The sequence below is a fragment of the Biomphalaria glabrata genome, chromosome 7, assembly GCF_947242115.1.
Source record: "Biomphalaria glabrata chromosome 7, xgBioGlab47.1, whole genome shotgun sequence".
Classification (NCBI taxonomy): Eukaryota; Metazoa; Mollusca; class Gastropoda; family Planorbidae; genus Biomphalaria; species Biomphalaria glabrata.
Window position 1 is genome coordinate 31,912,622 of NC_074717.1, and position 13,226 is coordinate 31,925,847.

Below are 13,226 nucleotides of genomic sequence, written 5' to 3' on the forward strand. Positions count from 1 at the left end.
AACTAGTTTTATGTGGATTAGAAACAATACAATAGAATACAAATAGCTAAATTTGAAGTACAATTTGGTAATTAAAATGATTACGTATTATTTAGTTTGCTTGACATATTTTCTGGAACACAAGTTTATTAATGTCAGGTTGAAGTTTGTTTGCCACTGATACTTTCATCACTGTTGACAAATTTGATCAGATGACTTAATCTTTTTAGTTGCTGACACGTTGAATAGTGAACAATATTTTCTCGTTATATTTGGCTTATCCACAGTCGTAATTTTGCTTGTAATTTTACCAAATGTTGTAGCTGTATTTAATCTTTTTAGTCCCTGACACGTTGAGAAGTGAACAAGTTTTTCTGTTCATATTTAGTTTATCCACAGTCGTAATTTTGCTTGTAAGCACTTTACATGATTACACTCAATTGTGACAATTTTGTCTTTACTTTGAAGTTTCAAATTCAAGTCTAGCAGGTGATCAGTGAGATCAACTGCCAATGCCTAATCCCGAACCAATTAGTCAGTTTGGAAATGTTCAACAGGTTCACCTTTCATACTCAAAAACAATACAATTTTCTCAAGCAGTGCAAAAAAAACAAAAAACTCTTTAATGCTTTATGACTGGAGAGCTAGCGGACTACTATGTAGTAGGGAACAATCATATTTTGATCCAATGTCATCGACAAACATTGAAAATTGGCGATGATTTATAGAGAGCGACTGAAACCGATCTTATGACATGTTGGAACTATCATTGATTTACGCAGAATGTTGCTTGGTGAATGATGCACTAAAAATGAGCAAATTTAAAATCTTATTTTTGCAAGTAGCTTTGCATCAAAACCATTTCATTTCAAAACAGTAACACCTCCTGTTATTTCTAAAAAACATTCTTCCTTGTTTTCGTTTTAGGCATAGAACAGAGCTCAAATAGCTCTTCGTGTATCTAAAAATTCCTGCCACAACCCCTTATAAATATAGCCAACTGTGCAACGCGCGTGACATCAATTTTTTGAGAGGCAATGAAAAAGATTCAAAATCAACTATTTTGTTCTTAAATTGTTCACTGACTGACATGCTATTTATTCTCTCTGCCACATTGTTTCTAATTGAGGCTATTTCTTTGAATGTTTTCACCTTTTCTGGACGAATGACTTCGGCAGCTTTAACAAGCCACTCGTCCCTAAGACCAGACTCACGAGATGATTGGCTAAGGCTTGCGATCCCTCTCCTTGTTTACTTTCACAAATCCTACTTTTCTATTCAAGTAGCTTGTCATCTCTTATTTTCCATCATAATAGTTTAACATTATTTGATAATGTTTGAGGTAGGACAGCGGGCTGCATGCAAAGTGGTCCATGCGGACCCCGAAAGCCGACTTTGACATGCCTGGGTTAAGACATGGCTCCCGCTCGGAATCATTCACATTTTGTACATAGGCAAGTTTACTTCAAATATTTGAAATAGTGTGCATTAGAGAAAGGATTAGGGCACATTCGACGCAAAGAAGAGTATTAAAAATGTTCTTTATGTGTTATTGAACTAAATTATCTGTAAATGTAAGACTAGACTTGAAGTACCTGTATAATCACTAAGCTATCCAACGTCTAATAGTTATAGAATATGTATCTAAATCAAATAATGTATTCATGGAAATAAAAAAAAAATGGATTGAAATATTGTGTTAGTTTATTCTTGTTACAAAATTAGATTAATTGGCAACACGAAAAAAATATTCTTGACTTACTTTTTGAGATACTGTTGTGTACAAATGACTTAACTAGACTTTCCCCTCGCAAATAAAAACTTGTCCTTTGTCATACAAACTAGACATAGATATTGCTAGATCTAGACCTTGTTCTAGATATTAATCTAGAATCAAGATCTAAGTCTAGGTCTAGAACTAGATCTAAGTCTAGATTTTGATCAAAGTGTACATCAAACTCTAGATTTAGAACTAGATATAGAATCGATATAGAATTAACTATATCTAGACCAGAACTCGTGTGAATTTACACTTTTAATCTTAAAATTTCTAGACATAAGTTAATGTTATGATCATGAATAGTAGGCCTTTTATTAATACGTGTAATAGTGTACTATGCTGTTAGCACCCAATTCATTTCTTAATCTATTCTTATCTTATCTTATATAATACAGACGTTACTTCCAAAAAGAGATGACTATGTCCTACGCGTCATGCATTTAGTCATTCTTCCAAGTCATTGGTTGTTTTCCTGGCTAGCTGAGGCAACCCATTCCATGCTCGAATAGCGCATAAGTTTAAAAAATAACAAACTACTTTATAGCACTCACTTATGACATATCTTCATTATAGAGGTTGTAAAATATTCGTGTTACACAAATAACAAACTAGTGTTTAAGAGGGAAGACATATTAGGAACTCCGTTTATTACGTAAACACAAGCGGTGTTGCACTGACGCGCTAGTGTGCAAATGTACATATAATACTATTATGTTACATCTCTCTTCTTTAATTTAGAAAATCGATTTATCAGAATAACTAACAAACTAGTCAACTAAAAAGTCTAATCAGTTCATCACAAATCAAGTCTCTTGGGTTTGTTAACTATTCTGCCTGAGCGTGTTACATAAGGTTCATTTGGTCTAAAGGTGTTAGAAGAAGCAGTGTGTAGTGGCGGCTCAAAATCTAGTGTAGTTTGTAATCTTGGACTCTCTAGATCTAGTGGTTCTGGTTGTTCTGAGATGTCATCTGGAAAGTCATAATTGTTGTCAAATCTGTTTGCTTTCTCAGAAGACTTTCTGATGTGTTTTCTGTTTCTTCTGTAGACCTTATTTCCACTTTTGACATTATATGATCTAGGCTTAGAATGCTTCGAAACTACTGTTCCTGGTTTCCACTTAGAATTAAGTTGCATTCTGACTGCCGTTCCGTCTTGTAGTGGATTATGACTCTTAACTCCTTTCCTCTTATCATAATAATGTTTCTGAGACTGTTTCTCGGAGTCAAAGTGTTTCTTCACCACCTTGAGATCTGGTGTCTTAGGTGTGAGTATTTCCTCGCTAGAAGGTAACAAATTTCTGGGTCGGCGTCCCATGAGTAATTGTGCTGGCGACAAATTAATATTACTCAGTGGAGTAGTTCTGTAGTCTAATAGCGACAGAAATTTGTCTTCGCTTTTCTTCCAAAGTTTCTTCACTGTTTGAATAGCTCTTTCAGCCTCACCATTAGAACTCTGAAAATGAGGACTCGATATTTCATGCTCTATTCCGTATGATTTACAGAAATTCAGGAATTCCCTTGAAGAGAACTGTGGCCCGCTATCTGACCTTAACCTTCTAGGTATTCCATGGCATGCGAATATACTCTTCATTGCTTCGATGATATCTGATGTAGTTTCCTGTGACAGTTCTTTGACATCAATAAACTTTGAGAAGTAGTCAACTAGAAGCACATACTTTTTACCCTCAAAGTTAAACAGATCACACCCAACCATGCTGTATGGAAGGTCTGGTGTCTTGGTAGGCATCAGCGGTTCTGACACATTTTGATTCTGATGTTCAGCACACCTGCTACAATCCCTAACTGTCACTTCAATGTCTGCATTCATGCCTGGCCAATACATGACTTCTCTGGCTCTCTGCTTACACTTGACTATTCCTAAGTGAGACTTGTGAATCAGATTTAGCATGTATTTACGTAAGCTTGGTGGCATGACTATTCTCAGACCTTTGTATATAATACCATCCGAAGTTGATAACTGGTCTCTTGAATCCCAATACGGCCTGACTTCAATTGGAGTCTCGCTTCTTGTGTCTGGCCAACCAGTCATAATTACTTCCAGAAGCATTGAAAGTTCCTTGCTTGTACAGTCTTTAATTTCACTGTATTTTGAATCACTTACAGAGATCATATGCACTGAATCATCTGTAAATTCACATGTCCGTGTATCAGTATTTGGTAGATGTGCACGAGAAAGTGTATCGGAGATAAACATTTCCTTGCCTTTTCTGTAACAGACTTTCAGATCATACCACTGCAGTCTTATTAGCATCTTCTGTATTCTCATTGGTGCTGACAATAGAGGTTTCTTGAAGATTTGCTCCAGAGGTTTGTGATCATTATAAACTGTTACTTCTTTACCAAATATGTAGCAGTGAAATTTGCTTGTACTATACACAATTGAGAGCATTTCCTTCTCAATTTGAGCATATCTTGTTTCTGTATCTGTGAGAGCTCTTGATGCGTATGCAATTATACGACCTTCCTGGAGTAATACTGCTCCCAGTCCATCTTTACTTGCATCACATTCTATCTCTACGTTCTTGTTGACATCATAATATGCTAAAACTGGAGGGTTTGTACAAAGATGTTTCAATTCTTTGAAACTCTTGTTTTGTTCATGATTCCATTGAAATTCTATATCATCTTTTAGAAGCTTTCGTATTGGAGCATCTGCTTGACTTAGATAAGGAATAAATTTTGCTAGGTACTGAATTAAACCTAGAAATCTTCTGATTCCATCTTTGTCTTGAGGAGCTGGCATGTCAATAATTGCCTTTATCTTTGCTGGATCTGGTTCTAAACCTTTCTCTGACAAGATATGGCCCATATAAGGTACTCTGTTTTGCCTTATCTTGCACTTGTCATAGTTCAGCTTTAGATTGTACTCCGTTGCTCTTTGCATGACTTGTTTCAAAATGTGATCATGATGTTCAACATCTCTACCAGCTACTAGAATGTCGTCTATGATGACATATGCTCCTTCAATTCCTTGAAGCATTTCATCCATAATTCTTTGGTAAATTTCTGGCGCTGATTTGATACCAAAAGGTAATCGTAACCATCTATATCTTCCCAGAGGTGTGTTGAAAGTTGTGAGAAATGAAGATTCTCTTTCAAGCTTTATTTGCATAAACCCTGACTTGGCATCGAGAACTGAGAATATATTCGAATCTGGAATATTAGTGATCACATCTTCAATAGTTTTCATCGGGTGATGTTCCCGTCTGATTGCTTTATTGAGATCTTTTGGATCAATACATATTCTCACTTTGTCATTCCTGAACGAAACAACCATGGAGCTAACCCATTCAGTAGGTTCATGTACTGGAGTAATAAATCCATCAGCTTGCATTTCTTTAAGTTTTTCTTCAACTTTATTGCGTAGCGATGCTGCTAAGCGACGTGGTGGATGGATAACTCCTTTAGCATTTTCCTGTAACTGAATCTTGTATTCTCCTGGCAGTGTTCCAGTTGTTTTCAGCATTTCAGGAAATTCTCTTTGTAACTCGTCTTCTGCCTTGGATTCTATGCTGTCTATCCGTTGTAGTAGTCCTAAACATTCTGCTGTGTCACCACTCAAAATGTTCTCTTGGCTAATGTCTACTACCTCAAACCTTGCTTTCACCTCTTGGATATTATTTTTCAAAGGTAGCACTACTGCTCCTAAAGTCTTAATAACATGATTAGAGTAAGACTTGAGCGACTTTGCTGAATAAGCAAGTTTTACTTTGTCTTTGAGCTTTTCAAACTCTGACTTGACAAGAATGTTACATCTTGCACCAGTGTCGATACGAAAAATTAATGTCTTGCCATGCACGACTAGTTTTACAGTCCACTTGTCTTCAACGACATTGATATTCTCAATATTACCCTTTTTATACTGGCTACTTGCAGTGCTAACAGGTATAATATTTTCATCACTGTGACTGTCATCTTCTACTAGATTGACGTTGCGTCTTTTCCTGCACATTTGAAACCAGTGGTTTTTCTTCTTGCAGAAATTGCATGTGGTTCCTATTGCTGGACATTTTCCCTTTTCGTGGTTCTTGCCGCATTTACTACATAATTTATCTGAGTTATCTTTAGACTTCTGCTTTAGTACATTGTGTGACCCTCTCTTGATCGCTAGAACTTCTTGGCCCCTAAACATTTTCACTTGGCTTTGCGACATCTCATATTGTTGTCCAATTTCTATTGCCTTGCTAAGGGTCAACTTCTGTCCCTGATCAAGAAGTCTTAATTGTACCTTTTCGTGTATGACTCCACTAATGATCAAATCAATAAGCATATCGTCTGGGTTGTCATACTCACAGTCCATAATGAGAAGCTTTAGGTCTTTAACAAAGTTATCAAAACTTTCTCCTTCTACCTGCTTTCTCTGATGTGCTCTAAATCTAGACACTCTTTTATTTTGTCTTGGCCTTATGTAGTCTTCTATTTTCTTTAATAGAAATTGCGGATCTCCCTCTTCACTATCAGTAATATTTAGAGTTTTGTAAACTTCACGGCCTTGTTGACCTATCCACATTCCCAGCCATCCGGCTTTTTGTTTACTATCGGCACCAGCTAACGGTCCTTTGAAACAAAAGCTCACCTGCTGTTGAAACCTTAGAAACTCTTGATACAGATCTTTAGCATTCCAATTCAAGATTGGTTGCTCAAAATAAAAAGAAGCCATTATTAGATTAATAAAAACCTTTGTCTGGACAGCTTTTCAAGTTTTATTCTGACACCATGTAAAATATTCGTGTTACACAAATAACAAACTAGTGTTTAAGAGGGAAGACATATTAGGAACTCCGTTTATTACGTAAACACAAGCGGTGTTGCACTGACGCGCTAGTGTGCAAATGTACATATAATACTATTATGTTACAGAGGTCTACACTTGACAGTCTAAATAAGACTAAGTAGAGCCCAAATCTAAAAATATTTATCATATATATATATATATATATATATATATATATATATTATAAATGTATTGATAATTTAAACAAAATTTAAAATTATTAAGGCTTCTGACAGCTTAGGGGTGCAGATTTATTTATTATGTAAACAACACTATTTAGTCTAAATATGCCGTGTGACGTAGTGGATGTTTTTTCCTTTTGACGCGCAAGTTATCGAGGGGAGCTGTTTGGGACAAATATCTATGAAATGAGAACTAGTAAAACAATATATGTGTAATCACTTTCTTTGTTTTGTTTTTTTTAGCTCAAGAGAATAAAGACATATTTTTGTCCAAATCCTTCGTAAATGAAGGTGAACCTCTTACAATACTGTGTGCCCTTTCGCTTATGAATTTGTCTACACAAAAACATCTTTTTATTGACACGATGTATCTTAAAAAGTTCCAAACCAGTGGAGAGCCAAAAATACTAGCTATGTATTATAAATATGGTGTGGGAAATTCAGCAAAAGTTATTGTAAGTATTTCATTCTGTAGCGAATTTAGAGTGTTGAAGAAAATAGATAACAAAATATTACAAAGAGATTTATGAGGCGTTCAACGGCTTATTTTAAAAGAAAATCATTCCTTTGGCTAATTGTCTAGAGTGTCTGTGGCTCGACTCTCTAGTAGACCGCATTTTACCTGCGGCGTTGTTTGTGCTTATGCCTAGTTTAAAATATTTAACACATTGTTTCATAAAAGTAGCTTAAATTATAAAATCGCACATCAGGGTTGAAATAGAAATCTATTCTAGCATTCCAGGCATTGATATATAATAAAAAACAACAACCCAACTCTGCAAAGTCAATGGTTTTTCTGACTTGTTCAGGAAATCTATTGCATATTGTAACTGCACTCATCATAAATCAGCTTGTACTAATTTCTTATATTATATTTAGAAATTATCCACAATATGTGTGTATTTATGAATATGTTATGAAGTTAAATGTAGTTATGTAGGAGTTAAAAGTTGAAAGTTTGATGTACTTTTGCTACTTTACTTTGTAGTTTTCTGTCCTGAAATCTTTTTATTTATTCTAACATTCACGTATTCTTAACGCATCTTGCAGACGTAGCTTGAGAGAAGAAAACCAAAGTGTTAGTCTTGACGAGGTCAAATAGCATTTCTAGCAGCCTCCACTATGGACATAGCTGTTATGAATTTTAAATCGTCTTTCCGTCTGTCGCGTTTAGATCTCAAAACCTTATAAAAACTATACAAATCTAATATCATTTTAGATCTCAACAAGTTCAGGTGAAACAGCTACTTTATGTTTTCTGAATGCAAACCGTTTAATTTGAAAATAAATATGCTAGGAGTGTTTTAGTTTTAGACTAGGATAGAGACCAGAGTGTTATATACGCTAGTTTAGATAGTAAAATATTGTGTTCGTCTTGACTGGGTTATTTAGTGTGGTTTTTTAGTAATTACGTAATTACAGCTGAACCCATGGACACCTAGACTTGGTGAGAAACTAATGTACTTTTTAAAGAGCTAAATTAAATATAAAGCCGTAACAAAGGCCAGTGCTATCTATATGATTTATTGAGCACATCGAATCCTATTCTATACTTTTCTATTGATGTGTCTCTCGTCCCTTGACACAATAGTCCCTCGCAGCATTTTGATATCTGACATAAATGTCAGTTGACACCACCTCTGTATTTTTGCTATTATTTATATTAATATAAATTTGATGATTTCCTTCTAAAAAAATTGGTAATAAAAATAGCAATGTATTCGATGCGAAGATTAAGGATGAGTGCAGCAATTCAAATTACTACGCAAACTCAGTAGAAACCTGCATATTTTTCAGCATCTCATGCAGACAAAGCCATTGTCCGTATGCAGTCTATTGAAGTTTTCTTTAGGTCTTCTGCGTTTGTCTTCAATAAGGGCTTTCCTCTTGTTCTCAATTGTATGTTCACAAGCCATTGTGAGCTTGCTTTGGCAGGCTTTCGACTCCCATGCGGTATAAGTATCAGACCCATTGCAGCTGTCAAATGGTTATTAGTTTTAACACTATTTACTTCGGCCTTCAAGAGAACATAAATATTTTCATCGTAGTCTTTTCAGAGTATGCCCATTTTGGTGCGAATGTATCTTTGATGGAAGTCTTGAAGGAGCCTCAAATGCCTCAGCATTCTGGTCTCGGAGCTCTAGATATTGTGATGAGAGCCACTACTTTTATAAGTATTGATTTTTGTAGCTAGATGTTTAGATCAAGTATGCCGTGTTGGCCTTTGCTAGACGGTTGTCTTTTTCTCTGTATAGTGACGCATCTTTGGACACGGCGCTGCAGAGGTAGGTAAAGTGATCAACAACATAAAGAATGTGGCAATACACATTGATTTGTGGATCTGGATTAGTTCCATTTGGAGACTTCTAAATCATTATCTCAGTTTATTAGGTTGATGGACAGATTAAACGAGACAGCAGCCTCAGCAATGTCATGGACAGCAAGTGAAAGCTCCTTTCGTTGTGTGCGTCAAGGGCTAATTTGTCCGCATACAGCAGCTCAGTACCTATCATATTTTTAATATTTGTTATGGAAAACAGGGGCCGAATGTTACATTTGCTGTTACAGGTAAAAAAAAAACCTAAGGTAGATGCCCTCAAGCAATATATTGCAAAAAGTGTCGGAATTCATCAACAATACTTTAAAGTGTTGATTTTGCTATTTGGTCCTCTCGTTATTATTTCTAGCTTGATAGTTCTCAATGTATCTTTCTTTTTTGTCATCTGTTTTGTCATCTATTCATCAAACGCCACTTGTGTTTACCACGACTACAGCATGCAGTACGAACCTACGCAAACTTAAACACCCAGATGTGTGCCAATCAAGCTATCATCGTATTATTAAGCTTAGCCAGCTACAAAGAAAAGGCCAGCAGTCAAAGGAATCAAGCTAAGCACAAAAGATATACTAGTGACACTCTATTGCTCACAGTTGACGATAAAAACTATTTGAAACTAGCTCAATCACATTTTTATAAACTTATATTCATCACAACCTATGTAAAATAACTTTCTTTTTTTCTTCATTTTCATTTTTGTAAAATATAATAAATATTTTATAAATAAAATAAACGTTAACCGTTAAATTAATTGCCTCTACCACAATGTATTTGTTCTCACAGGCAATCACCCTTAAAACTATAAGTCAGTTAAATCTCTACAATTAATTATATAGTTCGTCCATAGTGATTCGCTGATGACCACTTTTGTCATGCAAGGGGTTGAGGGCATTGCATTTGGGGTTTGTGCCTCCTCATATGACTGGTGAGACCTATTTGGGCCCGGAATAATCAGCTGCATACTGGGCAGGTTATTCCAGCTGAAATTAGTGTCATTAGCCTTGCTTTCCTTGTTTGGCGCTTTTTTCCTGCCATTTTCTGCTATTTGTGGGCCAATTTTCACAGTGCGACGCCATGATGCTCTGTCATGTGCTTCTTTCTCCCAGGTGGCTGGGTGCATGCTGAACGATTTCAGGGAAGCTTTGAGGGTGTCCCTGAAGCGTTTTCTTTGTCCACCTGTGAGCGCTTTCCTTTCCTAAACTGGCCATACAGGAGTCGTTTAGGGATGCGGCAGTCTTCCATTCTGCAGACGTGACCTGCCCATCGCAGCTGGGACTGCATCAGGATTGTGTGGATGCTTTGCAGACCCGCTCTTTGAAGGACTTCATTATCTGGTACTTTTTGCAATTTACCATTTATTATTTTTCTAAGACAGGTCATGTTGAAGAGGCTCATTTTTTTTTGCATGTTTTCTGTACACTGTCCACGTTTCTGTGGCAAAGAGCAAAGTAGGGAGGATGACAGCTCGATAGACCACTAGCTTTGTGTTTGTGGTGGTACCTGGTCTGTTTTAAACATTTTAGACAGTCCGCCATAGGATGCCCTGCCTTGGCGATACGCAGTTCAATTTCATTATCGGACTTTCCGTTTCAGGAGAGTGTGCTGCCAAGATATGTGAATCTGTCCACTGCATTAATATAATGTTTATTTAGCTTAATGCTTGGATTCAAGTAGGCTTTGCCTGGAGCAGGCAAATATAAGACTTAAGTCTTTTTTGTGTTTATGTGCTTTAAAAGGTCGATTTCATTATCGATCTCTCTGTTCCTGGAGAGTGTGCTGCGAAGATAGTAGATTCTCTCTACATAATTTATATCATATCCATTTATCTTAATGATCCAAATAGGCTTTCCCTGAAGAAAGGAAATATAAGACTTCAGTCTTTTTTATATTTATAGTAAGACCAAGCTCTTGAAAAGTCACTGACGATTCTCTTCAGATCATTTTTAGAGCAGGTATTCAGGGCAAAGTCGTCAGCAAATAGCAGGTTCCTGATTACTGCTGTTTTTATTTATAATTTTCTTTTGAGCCGTCTTGGGTTGAACAGGCCACCATCAAGTCTCTATGTCATATTTATCCCGTTGTTAGCTCTATTTGTGAATGCATTTGTCAGCATTGCAGAGAACAAAATACTGAACAGTGTGGATGCTAGGATATAGCCAAGGGCGCCAGCAGAATTTTTTGCAGGGGAGGGTGCATGTTGCCACCTATGGCTCAAAGTCGTAATATCAACTAGAATATTAAATAAATGAATTGGTGCCCCCCTCGCCCCCATACCTATGTAATATTAAATTCAATGTAAATACTTGTTTCATGAAATATACAAAAACTAACGTGTAAAAACTATTGACTGTTTCTCCGTCTGGCCCGTGAATTCCAACGGTTGATATAAAAATGCAAACGTTACCAAAACTGTCAATAAATTTACTACTGAATTGCTTCTCGCCGCATTGGACAAGCCGGCAATGAGCGCGGCAGTTCTGATATTGTTCTGTGCGTCGCAATTCTTGAATCGTTTTAGGATGAAGACAAAACAGGTTGAACTGAGCATTAGTATTGCTTAAAATGTGAGACGTTAATGAAGAAACTAACGAATCAAGATAGCAAATGTAAAGTCGTGTTCTGTTATAATCCCAAAATGCAAACATGTGGTTTTTGCTCGGTGTATCTGTCGACTTCAAAGTCTCGGCAGCACCAACTCATTACCAAGTTTGTCTGTCAGCAGTGTCACTTTACTCAGGATGTCATCCCTGAAGTGTTCCTCAGCCTGGTCAATTTAGTTTTTGATTATGTCATTAATGTGACTGCTGATGTGACTGTTGAGCGGCCGCTTGTGATGGACAGACTGCAACATCACGGAAACTGGTTCAAGAACGGGTGAAGAATTGACGATAATTAAATAGCAAATCAGAAACACACGAGAAGCAGGCACTTATAACACATATGCAGATTGTCTTGTTTCACTTACAATCGTTATTTTAAAACAGTCAAACATCTTCTCAAAGTTGTGACTTAAATGGCGAATGAATTCGTCTTTCTCAGTACATCGTGTTCACACAAAAGAGGTAAATTAAGCACCAACGTTCTCGCTTGGAACTGTTACGGAAAAAAAAATCTTCTTGATGACACCAACAGCATTACGTATATATGAAGCGTCATTCCGATTAATAATAACAAGTTTAAGTCTGTGGGACACTCAACGGATAAGGTCTGCTTTTGGATATTTTTCATAAATCCTAGCCAGAACACAGTTCTGAATACTACACAAGCCTGGGGCAGCCATCATAGCCTTGGCTGAGTAGTTTGTCCATGTCCAAACTATACACAATGTATTCGCGGACAATGACATTAGACACAGTCAGTGTGTCTCTCTTAACAACAGGGTAAAATCCTATGAATTCTTCTCGAATACAATCACCATCAACAAATTCAAGTCTCAAACACATTAATTGAGTGCCAGAGATATCTGCATTTTCATTACCGAAATACTAAAAAAAACGCAGTTAATTTATGCTGTTGCCAGTGCTCCGTCGATACAAATCAACGTTTTGACTTAGATGACATGGGAAGAACTTTCTTATATCAATTCTACCGTAAACTGGTGGCCGCGTTTAACCTGCTATTTTATTAAGCGCAAACAATGACAGCAACTCCGCGAGACGTAAATATATTTACCAAGCTTGTTCGAGGAAATGTTTCCATCGAAAGATAGCTGGCAAAGATTGGTCCTCCAAGACAAACAAAAAACAACAACAAACTTTTATCATATTCTAGGCTTTTACTAAATATAATGATAACTATAATAGTGTGCAAGTGAAACAAATCATCAAGATTAACACGCTATAGAATATTGAATTGCAAACCTATAATAAAGCGCACATGGTCGGGTATGAGCTACAGATTTGCCTATTCTAGTTAATTACAATAACAGCTTATCCTCATTAACTTTATTTCAGTAAAAGATCTACACGTTAAGTTGATTCCTAGCAGAAGTTAATTACTGTGAAATTGTCAAAACTAGCTAAAAGTTGGTTACTCAGAATACAGAGGGGTGCACGTACATGGTCATCCACCAATTCCTGATAAGCCTAGGCTAGTCTACTACAGTGTACTTCAGTCAATAGTTAAAGCACTACTTGTTCAGTTGTTAATTAG

The 13,226-nt window shown here is 36.5% G+C and overlaps 1 protein-coding gene across 1 annotated transcript in view; it reads left to right on the forward strand.

Moving 5' to 3' along the window:
• LOC106064646 (uncharacterized) overlaps nt 1-13,226 on the forward strand; it is a 64,963-nt gene that overhangs the window by 21,056 nt on the left and 30,681 nt on the right. Inside the window, exon 2 of the mRNA XM_056034360.1 lies at nt 6,980-7,191. Within this exon, the coding sequence (XP_055890335.1) occupies nt 6,980-7,191 (212 nt within the window). The remainder of the gene's footprint in view (nt 1-6,979; nt 7,192-13,226) is intronic.